General features: G+C 47.1%; 1 protein-coding gene across 3 annotated transcripts; it reads left to right on the top strand.

The window, feature by feature from the left end:
• Positions 1–161: 161 nt before the first annotated feature.
• Positions 162–25,332, top strand: LOC121570200 (protein Wiz-like). Of its 3 annotated transcripts, none has more exons than XM_045221259.1 (17): positions 162–405; positions 990–1,186; positions 1,337–1,520; positions 1,854–1,929; positions 2,144–2,292; positions 2,393–4,075; positions 5,458–5,910; positions 6,090–6,455; positions 9,590–9,709; positions 11,372–11,917; positions 12,033–12,476; positions 12,615–13,106; positions 13,241–13,780; positions 16,099–16,313; positions 17,123–17,414; positions 17,510–17,675; positions 22,329–25,332. In XM_045221259.1, exons 2-17 carry the CDS (start codon positions 1,061–1,063, stop codon positions 22,702–22,704), a joined length of 6,228 nt encoding a protein of 2,075 aa, XP_045077194.1. In that variant the 5' UTR covers positions 162–405; positions 990–1,060; the 3' UTR covers positions 22,705–25,332. The 3 variants fall into 3 exon arrangements, with proteins under 3 accessions (XP_045077194.1, XP_045077193.1, XP_045077192.1); XM_045221258.1 differs by having other exon boundaries at positions 6,090–6,467; positions 17,126–17,414; XM_045221257.1 differs by having other exon boundaries at positions 6,090–6,467.

Below are 25,332 nucleotides of genomic sequence, written 5' to 3'. Positions count from 1 at the left end.
GCAATGCAATCAATTTGACCGCAGAGGTTGAGCTCCAAACTCTTTTCCAATGTCCATTACTGCGATCACGCTATCCGTGGTAAAGCTATCAGCAAAATACCGTATCTTCAGTGTAGTTGCGCACGTCAATTGGAACATGGATTTGAGTGGGATAGCCTGAACGCAGTTCTCAATCGACGTCACACACGTAGCGGTGGCGTGCCTTCAGGCAAATAACATGGAGTCGAGTGTGTGGTCTCTGCAAGCGGGTTCATGGAAAAATGTAGCACTGATGTGATAAAAATATAGCAACACGCTCTACATGCATTCATGGACTGAGGATATTCGTAGCTTTGTTCTATATAAAGCATGGAGAACGGTGCGTAAACAACTCCTTTCGTCGGACCACAAGCCAGGCCGTTTTCCGTGAGTACTTAATAAAGGGCGTTATAACATTATAAACATTTGTGCACATATTCATATAATGCTTGCTACATCCATTCACAATGTCCTTGCAGGTAGACTGCACATTTTCCCACCTTGATGGGTTAGCTGCTTGCATTTGAGTTTATTTTTAGTTAACAAGCGAGACAGGGCCTGAATAAAAGTCTACTTTTGTACGTGGCCATTTAGGAAATCTGTTATATTCTCACAATATCACCAGACATTGTGAAAATGGGTCAGACAGTCCCAGAATTGCAGTAGGCTGAACCTGTGACGCCACTGCGCTATGCTTGTTACCAACTCTTGCATTTACGATTTGTCATATTCATCAAGGTCTCGGTGTGATATTGTGAATCACTGACAATGCAGCATTTGAAGCAGAAAAACAAGTGGCCAACCCAGACCCCCAAATTAGTGACATGCTTTTCCAATTACTTGAAATTACTTGTGTTGTGTGCATCAGAACACCTTTTCTGGAGTGCTGCTTATCTCTATGTAATGACAGTATTACGGAAGTGTACCCCATGTGTGTGTGTGTGTGTGTCTGTTTGTGGATATGAAAACAGTGGGAGAGAACACCACACATAATGTAGACTGAGTGGTCAGTAGTGGGACGCCATACTGTGCTGTGGGGACCATGGAGCTGGAGGGGGACTCTCTTTCCCCCAGGGATTCCTTCACCTCTGTGAGCAGCTATGGGCCCCCACCCTCATTCTCAGCACAGGACACCGCAACCCACACATTCCTAAATCACACCTTACAGGTAAGGAGAATCTTATCATGGTCGACTACCACATGCTGCATTTGCTGAAACATAGGCTTTTACATAAGTGAAAATCACAGACTTCAGAATCAATGTCAGTTGTATTCAGAATGCTGTCTAGCTGTGAGATTGTGTCAATGTCATCAACAGGTTTCAGACGAACTCACCTTCAGTGGGAGCCCATGGTCCAGTGGTGGCAATGGGGACTTTGCGAGGACCGGAGGCCCCCTATCCCAGGTGGAACCAGGGAGGAGTGCACAGAGGAGCATCAGGCCCTCAGCCTTTCCCTCCTCCCTGACCTGGGACTCTGACTCGGAGAAAGAGACACTAGACGGTAGCTACCACACTGGTTTATTACTGAGCTTTGTATGAACACAATATTAATCATACTATTTAATTTTTAAGTGTATCCCGTCTATGTCAGTAGTGCAGTTATGGGCCTTCCTAAATGTGATGCTCTCAGTTCAACTTCTTGCTATCACCCTCAGCTATATTTGTTGTCACTTCCAGAATGTTTTAATGTTCCTCGGTCTGCTTGTAGTCAGAACTGTGTCTCTTACTGGGAATGACTACTGTATATCTTTGGCTGTGAATTTACCTGTGAGTGGCCGACATGTGAAGTGATGTTCCTGTTGTTGTCTGTTTTGTGGGTTGCGCTGTCTGTCAGAGGAGGAGCTACAGCACTTTTCTAACCCTCACGGTCTGGCCGCCCACAGCCCAGGATCCCCCTCCTCTGGACTCAGGTGAGATGGAGGAATAGAAGGGCAGCCAGCAGGAAGATATTTATGTGTGATAGGACACAACACCACAAGGCAGACAGACATTAAAGCAGAGTGGTCAAATAAAGTGACACACACTAACAGGATAGGCAGACACATGTTCAGATAGACAGATAGGGACTCATTGCTCTTTCTGACCCACTCATACAACTGTCTCTTTCTATATCATTTTGTCCAGACCTGACAGTGAGGACGACCAAGCACCTGACCAACTGCAGCTCTTACCCACTGAGTCAAACCTACCCAGCCCTGTGGAGGAGCGGGATCAAGACAAGCCTAGCACACACAGGGAGGAGCCAAAGAAGGCCCAGCCCAGTTCAAAAGAATGTAAGCATGATGGGGAGCAAGGGAAAACATGAGATAAAACTTAGTTTCTTTTCGAAATAACTATTTTTCTAATATCCTTTTGTCTCTTGACCATCCACAGTGGTAGATGACAGAGTCTGGAATGTATCGGAGAAAGCTAGACTGTTTCAGTCCAAAGTGACATCAAAGGAGGGGCACCAAATTGAGGAGGAAGGAGAGGAAGAGGACCTGACAGGGAAGGACAATGAGCCTGAGCGGGATGTGTACACCTTTCCTGGGGACTCAGACCCAGAGAGCCCCCCACCAGCACCCTGGGCACACTGCACCTTCATCCAGCGTCGGAAGAAGAAGAGGGCCCTGCTCAGGCCCTTCTCTGGCCAGGGCACCTGGGAATGCACATCAACAGAAGCTGGGAGGAAGGCACAGGGTGCTTCCCCAAGAGCAAATAGCGTGGGGTCAGTGAAGGTGAGTGGAGGGGTCTATGACTTTAAGGAGGACTTGGAAAAGGCAACAGAGGATCTGGAGAAAGTGGAAGAGGAAAAAGGTGGTGAAGAAGAACGAGGAGAGGGAGAGCTTGGTGAAGAGATTTTCACCTGTGTGGAATGTAGCATTTACTTCAAGAAGCAGGTCTACCTGCAGGATCACATGCAAGAGCACAGTCAGAGCAGGCCGGGGGCTGGCAGGAGGGAGCGCGGAGTGAAGGGCGGGCGATTTCGGTGTGTGGAGTGTGGATGGAACCTGTCAAACAGGTTGGCTCTGGCAGACCACCACAGACGACACCAGGAATCTCGTCAGAAGATCCTGGAGGAGATTGGGAAGCTGAGCGACAGTGGCAAAGGGGAGACTATGCAGGGTAAGCCGAGCAAGGTGACCAAACCTGCCAGCCCAGTCCTAGAACCATTTGTAGCTCCAGTCACAACTCCAGTCCCATTCACAGAGCCAGTCCCAGCTCCAGTCCCATTCACAGAGCCAGTCCCAGCTCCAGTCCCATTCACAGAGCCAGTCCCAGATCCAGTCCCAGTTCCAGTCCGGGCCCCTGTCAAAGCTCGAGCCAAAACCCCAGTCAAAGCAAAGGTCAAAGGCCCAGCCAATCGTCGCTATCTCTGCCTCAAGTGTGACTTCAGTACACGCACCTCACAGGCATTGGCCAACCATGCCAAGACCCACAACAGAAAACCTACTGGTCTGCAGCGAGCCTCTCCGCGTTTTCAACCAAAGCTCACTCCTGTGGAGCCGCCCCAGTCACCTGAATCTGCCTCTGGCCTGGCCTCCACCTCTCGCACTTGTGATCAGTGTGCCTTCCAGGCCTCCAGTCAAACTGCTCTGAAGGAGCACCAACACGTGGCTCACCCCGCGCAGACCTCCATCTGTGGGGAAGGGCCTGAAGAGATGAACCGTCCAGGGTCCAGAATTGATGCCTCCTCTCCACCATGTTCTGATAATCTTTCTAAGCCTGTCTCTCCACCAGAGGGCCAAAGCCAGTCAAAGGCCAGTAAGTCTTCTTCCTCTAGCTGGATCTCTGCCATGGAGGACAGTGACACACAGCCCCAACCATCAAACACTGCTACAGCTCCCCAGCGTAGAGAGATAGCCTTTAAGACCACCGGGAACAAGAGAGCAAATAGGAGAGGGAAGGCGGGGACAGAACTCCTCCGGCCAAATCCCAGACTGGACAGCGGGCCACCTGAGACCGACGATGCACAAAGCCAGGGCCAGAGCCCTGACCTGGCAACTGAGATTAACCAAAAAGAGACTGAATCACTTGTTGGGTCCAAACCGCTCACCAGGGCTCGATCCCTCCGAGGTGAGACTAAGATGCAGAACGTATCTCCCTCGAGCCATCTCGAAAACAGTTGAAAGAAGCCAATACCTTAGACTTTCTTTAGAGTCTTACCTATTGCACTGATCTCATGCTAATTCTAAGACAAACCTTTCATCGTTAATGGTCTGATGCACTAGAGCAGTGGTTTCCAACTCCAGTCCTCCAGTACCCCCAAAAGCACACATTTTTGTTGTAGCTCTGGACAAAAAACACCTTATTCAACTCATTAAGAGCCTGATGATTAGTTGACAAGTTGAATCAGGTGTGCTTGTCCGGGGCTACAATAAAAATGTGTACTGTTTGGGGTTACTCGAGGACTGGAGTTGAGAACCACTACACTAGAGAATGACCACACTAAATGCATATCCATAAGCAAAAATATTCTACTGTCCAGAATATTTTGGACTCCTGAGGCTACTCCAAATTCCAATTCAATATTTTCTCTTTTTATTTTCACCTTGGACATGCACAGTTGGGTAACCTGTGATATTTGTCCTTCGATATTGAAATTATTTTTACCTAGAATGCATAACTTGTGCTGCATGCATGTGGCTTGTGATGCTATCAAGTACCATCACAAGCCTGCAGATCAGTCACTGGGTTTGGCCATAACTGAGAATGCCCAGCAGTCCCTGCCTGGCCCATAACTGAACCTGGGTCGCCCGTTGCTTCCCCTCCATGCCCTGTGGAGGTGCCTGCCCCGGCCAATCAGCTGAAAGGCATTTTCTCAGCCAGCCTACGTGGGGCAGCAGAGTGCCTGGGGCTGACAGGGCTTGCAGGCCCAGCTAAGACACACGCTGCCCCTTGTCCTCAATGAGCCCATCCGCTTTGACCCACAAACTCTCCTCTCTTACCTTGGCCGTTGGGAGGGAGGCAAGGTGATGGGTGAGTGAGTGACAGGCTGAGTTATAAAGTAGCCACCTGGCATACAGTGATGCATGGCTCCCCTCACCAAATACAATATAGTCAGCCTTATCTTCCTTGCGCTCTCCCCTAATCATTATAAAGGCTCAGTTGCTAGGGGTGTCTGTTTCTAATTTCACCCCATTGCATCTTATCACTGTGTTCTTCATGTTGCGTCTGTGTAATTGGCCTCTGTAGTGTTATTCTATCCCTGTGCTGAAGGGTCTCTGTATATGATGCCTATTCTTGATGTGCCACTACAGCACATAGTTCATTGATGTGATATAAAGTTATCTCATCTGCTGTTGCAGATTGATTGAGCCAGTTACAGGCACAGCAAAAAACCCAGCGACACATTGGCTCTCCAGGACTGGGATTGAACACTTCTCTATTATAATACAGTGTACTAAATGGCTGTCTCAGCTCAGCCTCATACTATATACCTTTCCTTCCTGTTCTAGATGACTCCTGTCTAAAACAACAGAGCCTCACAGCCTCATGCTCTTCAGAAGGGAAGCCCGTGAAGGAAGAGGAAGAGGACGGTGATCCAAAGGTTGCTTTTGAAAAGAAGAGTAACAAGAATTTTGCTGCTGAAAATGACAATGATGATGACAACGATGATCATGACGAAGAAGAAGAAGAAGAGGAAGAGGAGAAGATCCGGCGTTTCCTAGCGGAGGGCATATCAGATGAGGATTATAAGGAGATTGATGAGGAGACGGGGACCCTGAAGAGCGTGGAGAGGAAATGCCCCTACTGCCCTGATCGCTTCCACAACGGCATCGGGTTGGCCAATCACGTGAGGGGCCACCTCAACCGAGTGGGCGTCAGCTACAACGTACGCCACTTCATATCCCCTGAGGAGGTCAATGCCATCGAGAAGAAGTTCTCCTACCAGAAGAAGAAGAAAAAAGGTATCTTGAATCTTTGTTATTACATAGTTAGGACCTTGTCTGGTGTATGATGCGGTATGTTTGTAAATCACTATAATGTAAGAAAGTAACAACAAGTATCAGTCAGGGTAGAGGATATGTACAACTTCCACGTCGCTCTGTAAACTGCTAACCTTTTATATGCCCTTCTCTCTCTTCAGTTGCCAACTTTGACCCGGATACGTTCAGTGTGATGCGCTGTGAGTTCTGCAATGCTGGCTTTGACACCCGGGCTGGCCTGTCCAGCCACGCCAGGGCGCACCTGCGGGACTTTGGGATTACTAACTGGGAGGTGACTGTCTCGCCCATCCATATCCTCCGGGAGCTCTTCTCCAGCCGCCCAGACCTGGTCCTCCCCACAGCCCCCCCACGCAGCCCAGCCTCAGACGAGGAGGAGGAGGAAGACCTGGAGACGGAGGAGGAAGAACCAGGGGGAGGGGAGGGGAGTGAAGAGGCAACAGGTGCTACAGTCTCCAACCTACTGCCTTCGTCGCCTTCTCAGCCTTGGAAGAAAGACCACAGCGTTGGTGAGCCTGAAGGTGTGTGTGTGTGTGTGTGTGTGTGTGTGTGTGTACCTGGTGTGTATACTGTAGGATGCCTTTTTGAGCTGGCATTGTGGTTTATGAATACAACACACTGTGGTGTGACGCTGTGATAGGTTGTTGGTAGATTACATGATGGTTGGTCAGCGTGAATAAGACTCCCAAAGAAATGTCTCAGTGCTGAATGTGATAACTCAATGGTAACTACAGTGGCAATGCAATGCACAAGGGATATTGAATGTTGAAAACGATTCTGTGCAACAGTTTTGCAACTATTTTGTATTATGGAACTACTCTCCTGATGTGGCACTTCGCCTGTTGGTGTTGTAACATCAGTCCCTGGTTGTGAGACTTGTGTAATGCAGCAGATTTCTTGTCTATGATGAACTGCAGTATTTGGGACAAAGTGTTACTGTAAATCAAGCATATTAGAGGGAGACACTCTGATGCTCTTGGTTGATGTGGTGCTCAGTGCGTTTGTCCCAGCCTCTGCTCGATTGGTCACGCCTTAGTTTAGCGGTGCATGTGTATGGGGGCAAAATGGCTGCTTCCACCTCCCTGCAGACACAAACAATAGCGGAAAAACTGTCTGGCTTTAGCTGCCGGGAGTCCGATGCACCGCAACTACTGACCGGTGAGTACCACGCACCGTAACGCCCGTGCCCTTTAAACATTAATCGGCTTCATTGTTGCACGTCGCGTCGTAGCCTGTATTGTTTGCGGTACGTCAAATTTGTCTCTAGACACATTAGCCATCAAAAACTCAAATCATATGAGACCATTTAAAATCACTGTCGCGCACTAAGGGTGCGATAGACAAAGTCAATGCATTGGCTACAAATGTGTCATTGTTCGAGTTACTTGTATCAGTGTAGCTACGCGCGCAGGAATGTGTGTTTGCAACATTTGATGCGGCCTGTCATATTTATTTCTGTGTGATATATTTTGTGCGTCTCGGATGACGTTCACTATTTCCAATACTGCAGAATTTCTAAAATTACCTACAGTTCCCAAATCCTCGCCATTTTACTTTCCTTTGATTTCTTGAATGTGGTCGCTCTGGTGTCATTCTTTGTGAATGCATTGCTTCATACTTATAATACAGGAATAACGGACTGCAAATCTGTAATCATATCAAAACTTATTTAGATCTTAAAAATACATCGAAGTGTCACTTTATTAAGTGTCAGGTTACTTGATGTTACTGTAGGCATACTACTGCTATATAATGAAAACTGAAGTCCGGATTTTGTAACTTTGTTACTTTTCATAGTTTTATCAAATCAAGGTATCATTTTGCTGCAGTGATCACATTTTTGATGCTGCAAACAAAGCGAGAAGAATCAAAGGTGTCATTCTCTCTGCACGCACCCTGAGACGAGATCAACTGACAAGCGCAGAGCCGCCCTCCAGACAAAAAGCATTGTCTACTCACGTCGCTTATGATTTACCGCTTTGTCGCAGAAAATGGTAGTTTTGTCCCAGAAATACACCATCGCAATGAAAGGCATGTGTCTGTTACGAAATGTACAACAGCAGGAAAACGAACAGTGTTTTGCCATTATCACAGGTCTACACACTTGAAGAAGTGATTTATTAGCCAGACTATGTCTGAAGCCCCAATAATTGATGAGCGCTGCAAATTGCAGTTGTTTTAATCAATAGCATATTATTATTAGCTACTCCATTGTAAAGGTTTTATGTATGTTTTGTTATTCATACAGAAACAGAATACATTGTATTATTTAAAAACTATTTAATTTGCCTATGCATACACTATATATACAAAAGTATGCGGACAACCCTTCAAGTTAGTGGATTCAGCTATTACAGCCACAACCATTGCTGACAGGTGTATAAAATCGAGCACACTGCCATGCAATCTCCATAGACAAACATTGGCAGTAGAATGGTTGTACTGAAGAGCTCAGTGACTTTCAACGAGGCACTGTCATAGGATGCCACCTTTCCAACAAGTCAGTTGGTCAAATTTCTTCCTGCTAGAGGTGCCCCGGTCAACTGTAAGTGCTGTTATTGTGAAGTGGAAACGTCTTGGAGCAACAACGGCTCAGCCGCGCAGTGGTAGGTCACACAAGCTCACAGAATGGGGCCGCCGAATTCTGAAGCGCGTAGGGCATAAAAAACGTCTGTCCTTGGTTGCAACACTCACTACCTAGTTCCAAACTGCCTCTGGAAGCAACATCAGCACAATAACTGTTCGTCGGGAGCTTCATGAAATGGGTTTCCATGACCGAGCAGCCGCACACAAGCCTAAGATCACCATGCGTAATGCCAAGCGTCGGCTGGAGGGGTGTAAAGCTCGCTGCAATTGGACTCTGGAGCAGTGGAAATGCATTCTCTGGAGTGATGAGTCACGCTTCACCATCTGGATTTGGTGGATGCCAGGAGAACGCTACCTGCCCCAGTGCATAGTGCCAACTGTAAAGTTTGGTGGAGGAGGAATAATGGTGTGGGGCTGTTTTTCATGGTTCAGGCCCCTTAGTTCCAGTGAAGGGAAATCTTAATGCTACAGCATACAATGACATTCTAGATTATTCTGTGCTTCCAACTTTGTGGCAACAGTTTGGGGAAGGCCCTTTCCTGTTTCAGCATGACAATACCCCCGTGCACAAAGCAAGGTCAATACAGAAATGGTTTGTCGAGATCGGTGTGGAACAACTTGACTGGCCTGCACAGAGCCCTGAACTCAACCCCATCGAACACCTTTAGGATGAATTGGAACACCGACTGCGAGCCAGGCCTAATCGCCCAACATCAGTGCCCGACCTCACTAATGCTCTTGTGGCTGAATGGAAGCAAGTCCCTGCAGCAATGTTCCAACATCTAGTGGAAAGCCTTCACAGGAGAGTGGAGGCTGTTATAGCAGCAAAGGGGGGACCAACTCCATATTAATGCCCATGATTTTGGAATGAGATGTTCGACGAGCAGGTGTCCACATACTTTTCGTCATGTTGTGTATTTTCCTGCATTACTAGTTATCAAAGTTAATACTTATGTCATTTTCCTGGCGACATTAGGCTACATGTTTAATCACATCCTACCAGGTTAATGACTCTTTAATTAATGACTCAATCATTTGGTTGTGTAATGTGTTTCAGGTGGGGAGGAGGAAGAGCAAATGCCAGCACTGGACAGCTTGACCTCCAGCCCAGGGAGGAAGGGGCTGTTTTCCCTGGACCCAGAGAGCCCCTCCCCGAGGGATGAAGCTGACATCAAGGGTGAGACTGAACAAAATGGGACAAGATGAGATGAGATATAAAGGTCCCCTGGGATCTGGAGGCTTTGTTAGATGGCAGACAGATGTGGCTGAGGTTACCACAGCCCCTAGCTGAGAATTCTCAACTCCACGATATGTACATCACGTCTCAATGGAGTTGAGTGGCAATGAGTTTTGTCGGAGTGTACTACATCGAGTCGATAACGGACTATAAAAATGTCCATTCTTTAATGCGTGCCTTGTATCTATGTTTGTCCTGTGTAAAGGTGTTCTTTATTTGGGTGCTGAATTCCGTAGTGTATGATTAAAACGTAATTATATATCCTTATTCGGACGGGATTAGTTTTACTAGGGGAGGTCGGGTAATGGAATGATGTGCAAGAGCACAAAACACCACATCCGTAATTTTAGTCCTGTCCGAATCTGCCATGTCAGTCATTTTTACATGGCAGGAGAGTAACAACTCCAGCCAGAATAATCTACTGTTTTTTGGCAAACTCCAAGGTCCTCTGATAATACTAGTCCTGTGCATAACGACATCCCTGAGTTTTTCGAGACATTACAGAGTTTGACGGGTGCTGCGCAAGAAAACAAGAACTGATTTGATAAATTGATGCTTAAACAAAGTGCTGCGCATATATTTTATATGAATGGATTCAATTGATCAACTTTCACAGTGAATACCTTTGTTTATAGTCTATGTTTTGTGCCAATGAATTGAAGTTGAACATCGGCAAATACGTCAGTTTAATTAAATGTGCAATAAAAAAGTATTGTGCCTAGGCCTATTTAATGAAACCGTGGCTGTTGATGTAGGCAATAGATTGCAAAGCAGGGCATCCTCCATTCCCCACTGGGCTAAACTTTTTTGGAATTGGCAAATTCATGTTCTCATCCATAAACGCATCTCAAGTGCACTGTTCAACAGCTCACATAGCAGGAGTTATCAGTGTAGACTTTATCGTCTAGACATGATGTTGACATATCTTCACGCTTAGAATAAAACCCTCCAGGCTTCCATCATAAGAGTCAATTGAATGAAAACAAATGAAGAATTAACGGGGGCAGTTTGTAAAAACATACCGTGTGAATTGTCATCTACGTCTCTAGTAATACTAGTCCCGTCCGAATAGGGCTATAATGTGACCTCTGTCAAATTGCACCGCTTAATTCACTTATTTCCAATGGAGTATGAAGTTAGCGACTTCAAACATGCACTGCCACTCGTACTTAAAAATATATAAATTTTTAACACTTACTGTGTACCTGTGCTTGTCCAGATTGTTATAGAGCTGTCAGAGGGAGTTGTAATCCATCGTTTTTGATTAAAATTGCATTCTATGCATCCCCTGCCAAAAAAACAACAATGCCTATGCAATGACGGGGCTGTTCTTCATTAACAAACAACGGTGTAGGTCGCGTAAAATGCTATTTTTATCAAAAACTACGGATTGCAGCAAACTCATTGGAGAATTCTCAGCTACACAGCCTCCTGCTCTTTTTGTCACCATCCTTTAATTGAAGTGCTATAAATGATGTAATAATACATACAGTAGTGCTGAACTATGACTGAAATAAAATGAGTTTTCCATATTCTGTATGTATTGCTGTCTGCTGGTCAGCTGCATCCTCTCCCCTCTCACTGTTCTCCTCTGTATTGTAGTGTCTAACCTGTTAAAGTGTGAGGTGTGCAGTGCCCCCTTCGAGACAAGGCGGGGCCTATCTAGTCACGCCCGTTCCCACCTGCGCCAGCTGGGCATTGGCATGTCGGAGAGCAGCGGGGCGCCCATCGACCTCCTCTACCAGATCACCAAGGAGCGCGGTCTGGATGGGCACTTCCCCCCTCCCCTCCCCTGGCCCCCCGTCGCCAAGAAGCCTCCTCATGTCCTGCCAATCCCACGGAAAGAGGAGATATATGAAGACACAGACATGGACGAGAAACCCATCCCTCTCTCCATCCTGGCCAAAGCAGTGAAAGTGCCACCCTCTTCCACCCCCTCCCCTGTGGCCTCCCCTCCCCCATCCTCCCTCATCAGGGCCTGCTCCCCCTCTCCTGTGGTGAGGAAGGCCCCCATCTCCTCCCTGCTGCCTGTGTCCTCCCCCCTGCGCTGTCTGGACCATAATCCTGGAGGGATGAAGAGCACCACCTCTAACCTCTCTGCCAAACCCTTCTGGGCCCCACAGGAGACTGATGCCCCACTCAACCTCAGTAAGTGTGTCAGTGCCCTCTCTCTGGTCATTCATCTCCTACTGATTCATGCACAGGTTGTAAAGGTGTCTGAAGTAAAACATTTCCTCATACCCCCTTTTCCTCATCTGTGCAGCATTGGAGGTGGACCCCAACAAGGACATAGTGTGCCAGCTGTGTGGCGCCTGGTTCGAGACGCGGAAGGGCCTGTCCAGCCATGCCCGAGCCCACCTGCGTCACTTTGGGGTGGAGTACTCTGAGTCCAAGGGTTCCCCCATAGACCTCCTCAACCAGCTCATCCACACGGATGACTTCAAGCACCGAGCCAGCGCCCTGCAGCCTGAGGGGCCCCAGGGGCTCAGGGGCCTCACAGCCAGCCTCTCCTCCCCCAAACGCTCCCTCCTCACCACCTCCTCCTCACCCCTCCTCTACAAGGTCACTACGATGGGGGGCGGATCTAGGTCCAAAGCTACCTCTGCCTCAGTTTCCTCAATGTTTGGGCCGCCCTCCAAACGTCCCAAGTCCTCCCAATTACAGGTCTTCCGTTTGAGTGGTGGGGAACTCACGCCCGTCCCCCACAGTGAGTGTTTGTCATATGATGGAAACTATATTCATACTCCATTCAATGCAATACAGCATCAGTGACTTGTTGATGTACAGTTTCTTGAGGTGCTTATTTTAAGTTGATCTTCATCTCTACCCTCCATCTCTCCATCAGGTGAACCAGTGAAGGAGATTGGCTGTGAGTTCTGTGGGGAATACTTTGAAAACCGTAAAGGCCTCTCCAGTCACGCGCGTTCCCACCTGCGCCAGATGGGCATCACAGAGTGGACAGTCAATGGCTCCCCCATAGACACTTTGCGAGAGCTGATCACACGTCGAGGTCTACCCTGCGCCCTGCCCCTCAAGCCCCTAAAATCTCCCGCTCCATCCCCCAGACCCCCTCGCTCCCCCTTGTCCTCCTCTGCCTCGCCCAGCATCCTGAGTCGCCTCCCTTTTGCCTTCGCCCACCCACCCAGCCACCAGTCCACAGTGCGTAAGATGGGCTCAGCTCCACCAGCCTCCCCTGGCCTGATAGTCAAGCTGAAGCCTGAGCCTATGCAGCTGGAAGTTACCATGCCAGGAGCGCTGGGGGGAGCAGCGGGATACTCCTCTGAGCCACTGAATTGCAGCTGGAGCAGCTCTGACAATATGCTCCCTCTTAACTTGGGTGAGTCCAAGTTGAAAGACCATCTTGTAGTTATTGAGATAATACCCATACAGAAGTGATGCCTTGTTTTTATTCTCTACTATCTCTTTTTCCATCTCTCTGTCTCCTCCCCCCTCCCTTTGTTCCTCCCACAGTCACAGCCCATGAGGTAGAGCCCACTCGGGACATCCGCTGTGAGTTCTGTGGGGAGTACTTTGAGAACCGTAAAGGTCTCTCCAGCCACGCCCGTTCCCACTTGCGCCAGATGGGCATCACAGAGTGGTCAGTCAACGGCTCCCCCATAGACACCCTGAGAGAACTCATGCACAAGAAAGGGGGCACCTCGTCCCCGGCCCCGGGGCAGAAGGAGACCAGCCAGGGGTCCAGCCCCACCTGGGAAGGCCTGGTGGGGGGCCTGGGTTACCAGTCGCCCAAGTTCTCCCGCAAATCTGCCCTCAACCTGCTGCATTCTGGCTCCCGGCTTCATAAGCACGGCCTGGGGGCGGTGGGCCTCTCCTCCACCCCTCCCGCCGGGAAGTTTTTTGCGGTGTCCCTGCTGGGTAAGAGACCCCTGTCGGAGGAGGGCTGTCCAGTCGAGAGGTCACCACCCCACCCCCAGTCCTTCTCGCCCCTGCCACATGACCTCTCCATCAAAGGGAAGTCCTCTCCAGACAAGCATGTGGGAGGGCACCTGGGTAAGCCATGACCTTACTAAAGATCCTCAGAAGAGTTGCAGTCATCCTTTAACTTGCAGACTCATTGCATTTAGCAGATAATGACACATACAGTGCCTTGTAAAAGTATTCATCCCCCTTGGCGTTTTTCCTATTTTGTTGCATTACAACCTGTAATTTAAATGGATTTTTATTTGGATTTAATGTAATGGACATATACAAAATAGTCCAAATTGGTGAAGTGAAATGAAAAAAATAACTTGTTTCAAATAATTCTAAAAAATAAATAACGGAAAAGTGGTGCGTGCATATGTATTCACCCCCTTTGCTATGAAGCCCCTAAATAAGATCTGGTGCAACCAATTACCTTCAGAAGTCACATAATTAGTTGAATAAAGTCCACCTGTGTGTAATCTAAGTGTCACATGATCTCAGTATACAGTGAGGGAAAAAAGTGTTTGATCCCCTGCTGATTTGGTACGTTTGCCCACTGACAAAGACATGATCAGTCTATAATTTTAATGGTAGGTTTATTTGAACAGTTAGAGACAGAATAACAACAAAAAAATCCAGAAAAACGCAGGTCAAAAATGTTATAAATTGATTTGCATTTTAATGAGGGAAATAAGTATTTGACCCCTCTGCAAAACATGACTTAGTACTTGGTGGCAAAACCCTTGTTGGCAATCACAGAGGTCAGACGTTTCTTGTAGTTGGCCACCAGGTTTGCACACATCTCAGGAGGGATTTTGTCCCACTCCTCTTTGCAGATCTTCTCCAAGTCATTAAGGTTTCGAGGCTGACGTTTGGCAACTCAAACCTTCAGCTTCCTCCACAGATTTTCTATGGGATTAAGGTCTGGAGACTGGCTAGGCCACTCCAGGACCTTAATGTGCTTCTTCTTGAGCCACTCCTTTGTTGCCTTGGCCGTGTGTTTTGGGTCATTGTCATGCTGGAATACCCATCCACGACCCATTTTCAATGCCCTGGCTGAGGGAAGGATGTTCTCACCCAAGATTTGACGGTACATGGCCCCGTCCATCGTCCCTTTAATGCGGTGAAGTTGTCCTGTCCCCTTAGAAGAAAAACACCCCACGGAGCATCCCACGGAGCACCATTTCAATCCATTATTAAAAAATTGAAAGAATATGGCACCACAACAAACCTGCCAAGAGAGGGCCGCCCACCAAAACTCACGAACCAGGCAAGGAGGGCATTAATCAGAGAGGCAACAAAGAGACCAAAGATAACCCTGAAGGAGCTGCAAAGCTCCACAGCGGAGATTGGAGTATCTGTCCATAGGACCACTTTAAGCCGGACACTCCACAGAGCTGGGCTTTACGGAAGAGTGGCCAGATAAAAGCCATTGCTTAAAGAAAAAAATAAGCAAACACGTTTGGTGTTCGCCAAAAGGCATTTGGGAGACTCCCCAAACATATGGAAGAAGGTACTCTGGTCAGATTAGACTAAAATTTAGCTTTTTGGCCATCAAGGAAAACGCTATGCCTGCCACAAACCCAACACCTCTCATCACCCCGAGAACACCATCCCCACAGTGAAGCATGGTGGTGGCAGCATCATGCTGTGGAGATGTTTTTCATCGGCAGGGACTGGGAAACTGGTCAGAATTGAAGGAATGATGGATGGCGCTAAATACAGGGAAATTCTTGAGGGAATCCTTTTTCAGTCTTCCAGAGATTTGAGACTTGAATGGAGGTTCACCTTCCAGCAGGACAATGACCCTAAGCATACTGCTAAAGCAACACTCGAGTGGTTTAAGGGGAAGCATTTAAATGTCTTGGAATGGCCTAGTCAAAGCCCAGACCTCAATCCAATTGAGAATCTGTGGTATGACTTAAAGATTGCTGTACACCAGCTGAACCCATCCAAGTTGAAGGACCTGGAGCAGTTTTGCCTTGAAGAATGGGCAAAAATCTCAGTGGCTAGATGTGCCAAGCTTATAGAGACATACCCCAAGAGACTTGCAGCTGTAATTGCTGCAAAAGGTGGCTCTACAAAATATTGACTTTGGGGGGGTAAATAGTTTTTTTGTCTATCTTGTTTGTTTCACAATAAAACATATTTTGCATCTTCAAAGTGGTAGGCATGTTGTGTAAATCAAATGATACAAACCCCCCAAAACTCCATTTTAATTCCAGGTTGTAAGGCAACAAAATAGGAAAAATTCCAAGGGGGGTGAATACTTTCGCAAGCCACTGTATGTTATCTTATATACATTTTATTTTATGAAACATTAATCAAATGTCGCTAACTTATGCCCAGCTCTGACCGACAACACCCCACCTCTGCCTTCTCTCACCACCTGACCCCCTCCCCAGATGCCAGCTGTGAGCTGTGTGGGTTCTACTTTGAGAACCGCAAGGCGCTGGCTAGCCACGCGCGGGCCCACCTGCGGCAGTTTGGCGTGACAGAGTGGTGTGTGAACGGTTCGCCCATCGAGACGCTGAGTGCCTGGATGCGCAGCCGGCCCCACAAGGTGGTGGAGATGCACCGTAGCTACATGCAGGGCTCCACCCGCTCCACCTCGAAGAAGGTCAGGGAGGAATTTATTTATTTTGTAGTTTATCTAATGGTGATAGATGATAGTAAAATGACTGTATTACTCACAGTACTTGCAGTGGGATTTATCTCAAAAGTTATATTTTCCAATGTCCATGCGAAGGCAGCAATTATTTATATTGATTTAGAGTAAACAGTGTGACATCGTGCACACAATGCACAATCAAGCTGCAATATTGCAAAGTTGTTTTTTATTAGTGCCGACCTGCCCATTTAAGTTGTGTTAAGTTGTAGGTTTCGGACAGCTATGAGGGCTGTCGGCACATTGTGAGGGCTGTTTAGAACATTACCATGACAACCCATACCATTAAAAGTCAAGTGTATGATTTACCATAAGGCTTTAGCTCTCTCAAACTAACAACACCTGCCACTAGATGAGCTTTTAAACGTAAAAAGATGGAATTGGCCTCAGCCACCACCAGCCATTTTGTGATTTAAATGTCTCAGTCAGATCTGCTATCATGTAGCTCCAACACAAAGAGTCTCATATAAGCATATTTCCCCTGTGGGGGACACAACAGGCTTAGGTATTGACTTAATAGTTGCTATAGTAACCAGAGTGCCGGGTGGCATAGATCCTTCATCTTCAGATGAATTTTGCTGTTCTAGAAAATATACTTTTCCATCCCTCCTGAATTAGCATTGTGTATTTGCGTCACTCCCTCTGTTATGAGTTGACACACATAAAGACTAGAAGATTACTCTGTAATGTCCTTGTATTAGAGTACATTGAGACAGCTGTTTTAATGAGAAGCACTCATCCCTCTCCTCTCCTTTATGTAGCAGAAAAGCAGCTCGTCTCTCTCCCCATCGTCCGACTCTGACCTCCTCCCCCCCATGCCCTCCCAGAAGCATTCCTCCTCCCAGTGGGTGGCTCTGGGGCTGGCCCAGGCCAGACGGGTAGGCCGGGAGCTCACCCTGGCATCACCCCGGGCAGCAGAGGGTAATGCTGGTCTCACTCCCCCCTCCCGACCCAGCCATAGCAGTCACAGTCCCAGCCCCGCCCTACTCTCCAACACCCTCCCTCCCCACACACAGGTGGCCCGCAGCGAGCTCAACGTGCGCCTGCCCAGAGGTGAGTGTGACACAAACACACACAACTATTCGCCATACACACATACCTGTCCATCTCACGCTTTCCTCCTGGTGTTCTCTCCTCCTCATGTCCAGGCTTTGAGCGGCGACCTCTTAAACACCCCTCTCACTCAGAGGGAGGAGAGAGGGACAGTGGCACCCCCAAGCCCCCTCGCACCGGCACTATTCCTGCCCTGGTGCCCAAACCCCCTTCCACCCCCCTGGTCAAAGTGGTGGGAAAGATCTACTCCCTCAAGTGCCGGTGAGTTTCTTTGGGGATCTGTGCAGTACTGAACTCATCGGCTAATCTCAAAGTGCTTATCCAAGATGGCATAGCAGTGCGGTCGTGTATTATGTTGTGTCCTCATGTAAATAGCCAGTTTTTTGTTTTATTTCGTATATATTTCTCTATCTCACTTTCCATCCTTAACTAAATATACTTTCCTGCAACCCGCCTCACCCAATGTGGAACGGATTCTATTAATACTTCATACCTTTTATCAAGAACCCACGGCTGAAACTAGCCAGCTAGCCAGCTAACTAGCTACTTGCTATTAGCTATTGCTATTAGCCACCGTTAGCGGTCTACACCACTGTCCGAGGCCTGCACTACCTACCAGCCAGCTCTAGCCTGGACAGTTATCGGCCAATTGTTCAGATTTTCTGCCGGAATCACTGAATCACTGGACCTTAACATCGGATCATCACAACTAGCTAGCTGCAACCGAATGGATGTTGTTGTTGGCTAATCACCACTAATCACCACTTGTCCCGAAGCTAGCACCAGTTAGCCTTGAGCTAGCCTCGAGCCAGGCCCATCTCCCGGCTATCCACCTCTCTGTCAACCGGATGGGATCTCTTAGTGTCGACACGGAGCCCCGCCGATCCATCACGACTGGTCTGCCGACGTAATCATCTGATGTGGTTTCAACAGGCTTCCCGTTGCGACGACCACGAAGATCCATCTGCAAGCACCGGCCCGCTAGCACGCGCAATCAACAGCCATGCCTCCTGCTCGCCTGTGCTGTAGCAGCCTACGAACTGCTCCCGGACTTACCTATTGCTGTTCACTGGACCTTATGATCACTCAACTACACATCGGATGCCCGCTGAACTGTTCCTTTACACGGTACCCCATCCTGTTTATCTGTTTAGCCTCAGCCCAAACTTTCGTCGCCATTACCAGTTGTTGTCTTAGCCCTCTCGAATAAGACCTGTGATTGTGTTATGCCTCTCTCCCATGTCAATATGCCTAGCCTATTGCTGTTTGGGTTAGTTGTTATTGTATTATTTCACTGTAAAGCCCCCAGTCCCGCTCAACCTGCCTCAGATAGCTTCTTTGTCCCACCCCCATACACGCGGAGACCGGCTTAATCGGTACCTCCAGTGATGCTATCTCTTTCATCGTTACCCAATGCTTAGGTGTATCTCCACTGTACTCATATCCTTCCATATCCTTGTTTGTACATAATGCCCTGAATCTATTCTACAACGCCCGGAAATCTGCCCCGTTTATTATCTGTACCCAACGCACTAGAAGACCAGTTCTTAAAGCCTTTAACCGTATACTTATTCTATTCCTCCTCTGTTCCTCTGGTGATGTAGAGGTTAACCCAGGCCCCGTAGCCCCCAGTATCACTCCTACTCCCCAGGCGCTATCATTTGTTGACTTCTGTAACCGTAAAAGCCTTGGTTTCTTGCATGTTAACATCAGAAGCCTCCTCCCCAAGTTTGAGTTATTCACTGCGTTAGCACACTCTGCCAACCCGGATGTTCTAGCAGTGTCTGAATCCTGGCTTAGGAAGGCCACCAAAAATTCAGAAATGTCCATTCCCAACTACAACATTTTCCGTCTAGATAGAACTGCCAAGGGGGTGGAGTTGCAATCTACTGTAGAGATAGCCTGCAGAGCTCTATCATACTATCCAGGTCTGTGCCCAAACAGTTTGAGCTTCTACTTCTAAAAATCCACCTTTCCAGAAATAAGTCTCTCACTGTTGCCGCTTGCTACAGACCCCCCTCAGCCCCCAGTTGTGCCCTGGACACCATATGTGAATTGCTTGCCCCCCATCTATCCTCAGAGTTCGTACTGCTTGGTGACCTAAACTAAGATATGCTTAACACCCCGGCCGTCCTACAATCTAAACTAGATGCCCTCAATCTCACACAAATTATCAAGGAACCTACCAGGTACAACCCTAAATCCGTAAACATGGGCACCCTCATAGATATCATCCTGACTAATTTACCCTCTAAATACACCTCCGCTGTCTTCAACCAGGATCTCAGCGATCACTGCCTCATTGCCTGCGTCTGTAATGGGTCCGCGGTCAAACGAACACCCCTCATCACTGTCAAACGCTCCCTAAATCACTTCAGCGAGCAGGCCTTTCTAATTGACCTGGCCCGGGTATCCTGGATGGATATTGACCTAATTCCGTCAGTAGAGGATGCCTGGATGTTCTTCAAAAGTGCTTTCTTCTCCATCTTAAATAAGCATGCCCCATTCAAACAATTCAGAACTAAGAACAGATATAGCCGCTGGTTCACCCCAGACTTGACTGCCCTTGACCAGCAGAAAAACATCTCCCACGATATGCAACTTTTCAGGGAAGTCAGGAACCAATATACACAATCAGTTAGGAAAGCAAAGGCTAGCTTTTTCAAACAGAAATTTGCATCCTGTAGCACTAACTCCAAAATGTTTTGGGACACTGTAAAGTCAATGGAGAATAAAAGCACCTCCTCCCAGCTACCCACTGCACTGAGGCTAGGAAACACTGTCACCACTGATAAATCTACGATAATCGAGAATTTCAATAAGCATTTTGCTACGGCTGGCCATGCTTTCCACCTGGCTACCCCTACCCCAGCCACCAGCTCTGCACCCCCCGCTTCTCCTTCACCCAAATTCAGATAGCTGATGTCCTGAAAGAGCTGCAAAATCTGGACCCCTACAAATCAGCTGGGCTAGACAATCTGGACCCTTTCTTTCTAAAATTAGCTGCCGAAATTGTTGAAGGCCAAGTTAACAAACAGATCACCGACCACTTCGAATCCCACCGTACCTTCTCCGCTATGCAATCTGGTTTCCGAGCTGGTCATGGGTGCACCTCAGCCACGCTCAAGGTCCTAAATGATATAATAACCGCGATTGATAAAAGACAGTACTGTGCAGCCGTCTTCATCGACCTGGCCAAGGCTTTTGACTCTGTCAATCACCGCATTCTTATTGGCAGACTAAATAGCCTTGGTTTCTCAACTGACTGCCTCGCCTGGTTCACCAGCTACTGTTCAGATAGAGTTCAATGTGTCAAATCAGAGGGCCTGTTGTCTGGACCTCTGGCAGTCTCTATGGGGGCAATTCTCGGGCCGACTCTATTCTCTGTGTATATCAATGATGTCGCTATTGCTGCTGGTTACTCTCAGATCCACCTCTATGCAGACGACACCATTTTGTATACATATGGACACTGTGTTAACAAACCTCCAAACGAGCTTCAATGCCATACAACACTCCTTCTGTGGCCTCCAACTGCTCTTAAATGCTAGTAAAACTAAATGCATGCTCTTCAATCGAACGCTGCTTGCACCCGCCCACCCGACTAGAATCACTACTCTCGGCGGCTCTGACTTAGAATATGTGGACATCTACAAATGCCTAGGTGTCTGGTTAGACCGTAAACTGTCCTTCCAGACTCACATTAAGCATCTCCAATCCAAAGTTAAATCTAGATTCTGCTTCCTGTTTCGCAACAAAGCCTCCTTCACTCATGCTGCTAAACATGCCCTCGTAAAACGGACTATCCTACCGATCCTTGACTTCGGCGATGTCATTTACAAAATAGCCTCCAACACTCTACTCAGCAAATTGGATGTAGTCTATCACAGTGCCATCCGTTTTGTCACCAAAGCCCCATATACTACCCACCATTGTGACCTGTACTCTCTCGTTGGCTGGCCCTCACTACATATTTGTCGCCAAACCCACTGGCTCCAGGTCATCTATAAATCACTTCTAGGCAAATCCCCGCCTTATCTTAGCTCATTGGTCACCATAGCAACACCCACCCGTAGTATGCGCTCCAGCAGGTATATCTCACTGGTCATCCCCAAAGCCAACACCTCCTTTGGCCGCATTCCTTCCAATTCTCTGCTGCAAATGACTGGAACGAACTACAAAAATCTCTGAAGCTGGATACACTTATCTCTCTCATTAACTTTAAGCATCAGTTGTTAGAGCAGCTTACCGATTACTGTACCTGTACACAGCCCATCTGTAATTAGCCCATCCAACTACCTCATCCCCATATTGTTATTTACATTGTTATTTATTTTGCTCATTTACACCCCAGTATCTCTATTTGCACATCATCTTCTATCACTCCAGTGTTAATACTTAATTGTAATTATTTTGCACTATGGCCTATTTATTGCCTTACCTCCATAACTTACTACATTTGCACACACTGTATATAGATTTTCTATTTTCTATTGTGTTATTGACTGTACGTTTTTGTTTATTCCATATGTATCTCTGTGTTGTTGTTGTTTTTGTCACACTAGTTTGCTTTATCTTGGCCAGGTCGCAGTTGTAAATGAGAACTTGTTCTCAACTGGCTTACCTGGTTAAATAAAGGTGAAATAAATAAATAAATAAATAAGTGTGCCATATTCTCAATATAGTGCACTCCTTTATAGCCCTGGTCAGAGGCATTTGAGATTTGGAAGTTGTGTGAATGACTGCATTTAGTCTGTCGGCCCAGGGGCCATAAAAAACGTTCATGATAATTATAATCTGTTGGTTTATTAAAGCAAAATTAAAAAAATTATCCATGTACCGTTCCAGTCTAGCTGCTGTGGTTGTATGATGACTCTGTGTGAGAACAGTGTGCTCTCTGCCTCTCTCCGGCAGGTTCTGTGAGGTGGAGTTCCAGGGTCCTCTCTCTGTGCAGGAGGACTGGATCCGCCACCTCCAGCAGCACATCCTCAACCTCAACTACAACAAGCCTGCTCCCTCTGCCATGGACCCCCCAGCCCAAGACCACCACCCAACCCCAACCTCAACCTCAGTCCCAGCCACTACCTCCAGGTTCACCACAACACCTGCCCCCACCTCAACCCCACCCTCCACCCACACCACAGCTCCTACTGTCCTCCCTCCTTGCAGCCCCTCTCCTCCCCCTATGGTTGAGTCTGCTCCAATTGTCACTGCCACTCCAATGGCAACAGCCTCAGCAGTGTCCACCCTCACCCCAATCCTGATCCCCATCCCCACCCCGGCATTGTAACCCCCAGGTCCATAACAATCCACACATTCTTCTAACCCTTTTGTTCTGCCACATCTTTGCCATGCCTTTTTTCCATCCACTTGTTCCTTTGGCCTCAACACTGGGAACCTGTTGTTGAAGTGTTTTAAAGAGAAGCTTTCCCCAAAAAAGCTCTCTCAACCCCGAGCCTCCTAGGAAGCTCTGCAGATGGTTACAAAGCCCCATTGCCATGGGAACCCAAGATCCCCTGACCAGAGTGGGTGAATGCAACTGTCCAGGGCTTCCGGGTCTGCTGTTTCTTCTTTGTTTTGACTTGTTTGAACTGAATGTTCAGTTTGTAACGTGGTCAGTTACTCTTCCTGCCGCTCAGTGGTTAACCGAGAGGTTAACTCAAACCCTATTGAACTTTGACCTCTCTCCCTGCTCTAAATGGTGCTTTAGAAAGACCTGAGAGGCTCCCCCCATTTATATTTGAAGCACTTAAGAGGAGCCCACTCATGGCTCCTGCTTTAGTCCCCTTACCAACATTTTAAAAGGAGTGTCTATGCTTAGTCTATGATACAGACTTAAAACACCCATTTACACTTTTATTTTGTTAAGGCAATTTTAACGTAGACAATGTCACAGAGCACTTAAGTAAATGCCACATTGATTAGGGCAGTGATGACGAGGAAAAGGCCCCTTTGCGAGAAAAGGAAGGACCCTGTAGAGGAAGCAGCATCTTGAAGGGACGTCCCATTCACCTTAGTGTTAGGCTGACAGGTGCAGTCACACAGTAACTCTGAACGTTTTCTGAATGTAGTTAAAGGGATAGTTCCCCCAAGTTACATAATTACCAATGTGTAATTTTGTAATTTGGGTGAACTATCCCTTTTAATGAACTTCTTCTTTGAGATGACTGTGCCATGTTAAATTTGATTGGTCATTATGTTATTGCATGGTTTGATGTCCCCAACACTGTTTAGCTAACGGCATTTAAGCTCTTGATGATACTCATCTATTCTTTCGATGAAAGGGTCCATAGAAATGTTGAAGGTCACTATTTCAATGAGGACAAATGTTGCCATTTCTTTCTTGCCTTGTCAATGAAACCCAAAACCTTGATTGTTATTTATTGTACATTTGAATGTGGTGAACTAGGTTGTTTTTAGGCTCAATTAGAACATTGGAATGTTTGAAATTAGGTCAGTGACACTTTTATCTAAGTGCATAAGCTATGTGTGTTTGTTTGTGTGTGTTTTTTTGCACAAGAGGTGCATATGTATGTCTGTCAGGGACTTTTAAATGCTAGACAGAGGTAAACAGTAGCTAACACACAGGACCTCTCCATAGCTAAAATCTAGCTAATCATGGGACCTGGTCTATTATTTAGTCTGATTTGACTGCATCCGCCATTCTCCTAAGGATGTGCCAAAGAGTGTGTTTACTCCCTGGTCTCGCCTCTGTAAGCTGTTTACATGGGACCTGTTCATAGGGAGGAGCTCTGCACAGCTACGGAGCAACCAAGGCTCCTCGTTGGATGAGGGACATGTATCGGTGTACATCTGGATCCAGTGTCTCCCAGTATGTGAACCACAGAGTTGACTGACTGTTGCAGTGACATACATAAGCGGCCTTGGCTTCATGGAACTGTTACACTACTGCATTATTGCACCCAGGACACTGACGCCCACAGAGGTTGCTCTCTATCAGAGCTCTGTGAAGTAGTGGTGCCCTTAAATCCAGACGCATTACGTATGTCCTCTGGTGGAACAGCTTCTAAATTGGGGCGACGCTGTCATGAAGGTGTCGCTCCAGCGTGTGTCTTCATGTGGTTTCAGATAAGGGTTTATATTGCCTGCAGAGTGACGCAATAACTGAAGAGTCCATAGTGAAATTAACTTTTCAAGTTTGGTCCAGCATTAAACTATGTTGAAAACATGACTGTTCGACCCTAACAGTTCCCCATACCTTTTATGGAGTATAGATACGTATATATAACTACATGTACTTATGAAACTGTTGATGCTATTAGAGCTATTAACAGTTCTATTAACAGCTAGTTACAAAAAATGTTATCTTGATTCCTTTTATCGTGATTTAGTTTCAACCTTCTATGCCATGTATTTTTTATTGCTCTGTGCATTTCTGTATTTGCAGTCCAGGAAGGTGAAACTTAGATTAGTATTTTTTAGTTTCTTTGTTAGCTAGTTTCTCTAAGCTGAACATTGGTGCTCTTGAGAATGGGATGGTGAGGATGGGGAGTGACTGAAGACAGGAGAAAATTAGTGATTGTCATGTCCTAAGATCACAGGACTCTAAATACTTCAGTCTTTAAAGGGGACCACTTTTGCACGTTCAGATTTTTCTCCACCAGTGAGTGTTCACATCGTGATAGGGTTAGCCTCTGGCAGGTTTGTGACTGTTACCGTGTAAGATGAGTTGCCGCTGGTGTTACAACTAAGTCCCCTTTAAGATTGCCTGTGTATACCCCTCAGCTGGTATGACTGGCTGCAGAGGGTTGGTGTGTGTGTGAATGAGTGTCTGTGGAGAGCAAAGACCATTATCTGATGATGATAATGAAAAGATTAAAGAATTGTACTGTACACAAAGGGTTGAGGTTCATGTGAATCAGCTCCTGAACAAACATTAAATGTGATTTCAAACTCA

The sequence above is a fragment of the Coregonus clupeaformis genome, chromosome 7 (genome assembly GCF_020615455.1).
Source record: "Coregonus clupeaformis isolate EN_2021a chromosome 7, ASM2061545v1, whole genome shotgun sequence".
In the NCBI taxonomy this organism is placed as follows: domain Eukaryota; kingdom Metazoa; phylum Chordata; class Actinopteri; order Salmoniformes; family Salmonidae; genus Coregonus; species Coregonus clupeaformis.
This window is presented reverse-complemented; position numbering and strand designations above follow the sequence as displayed.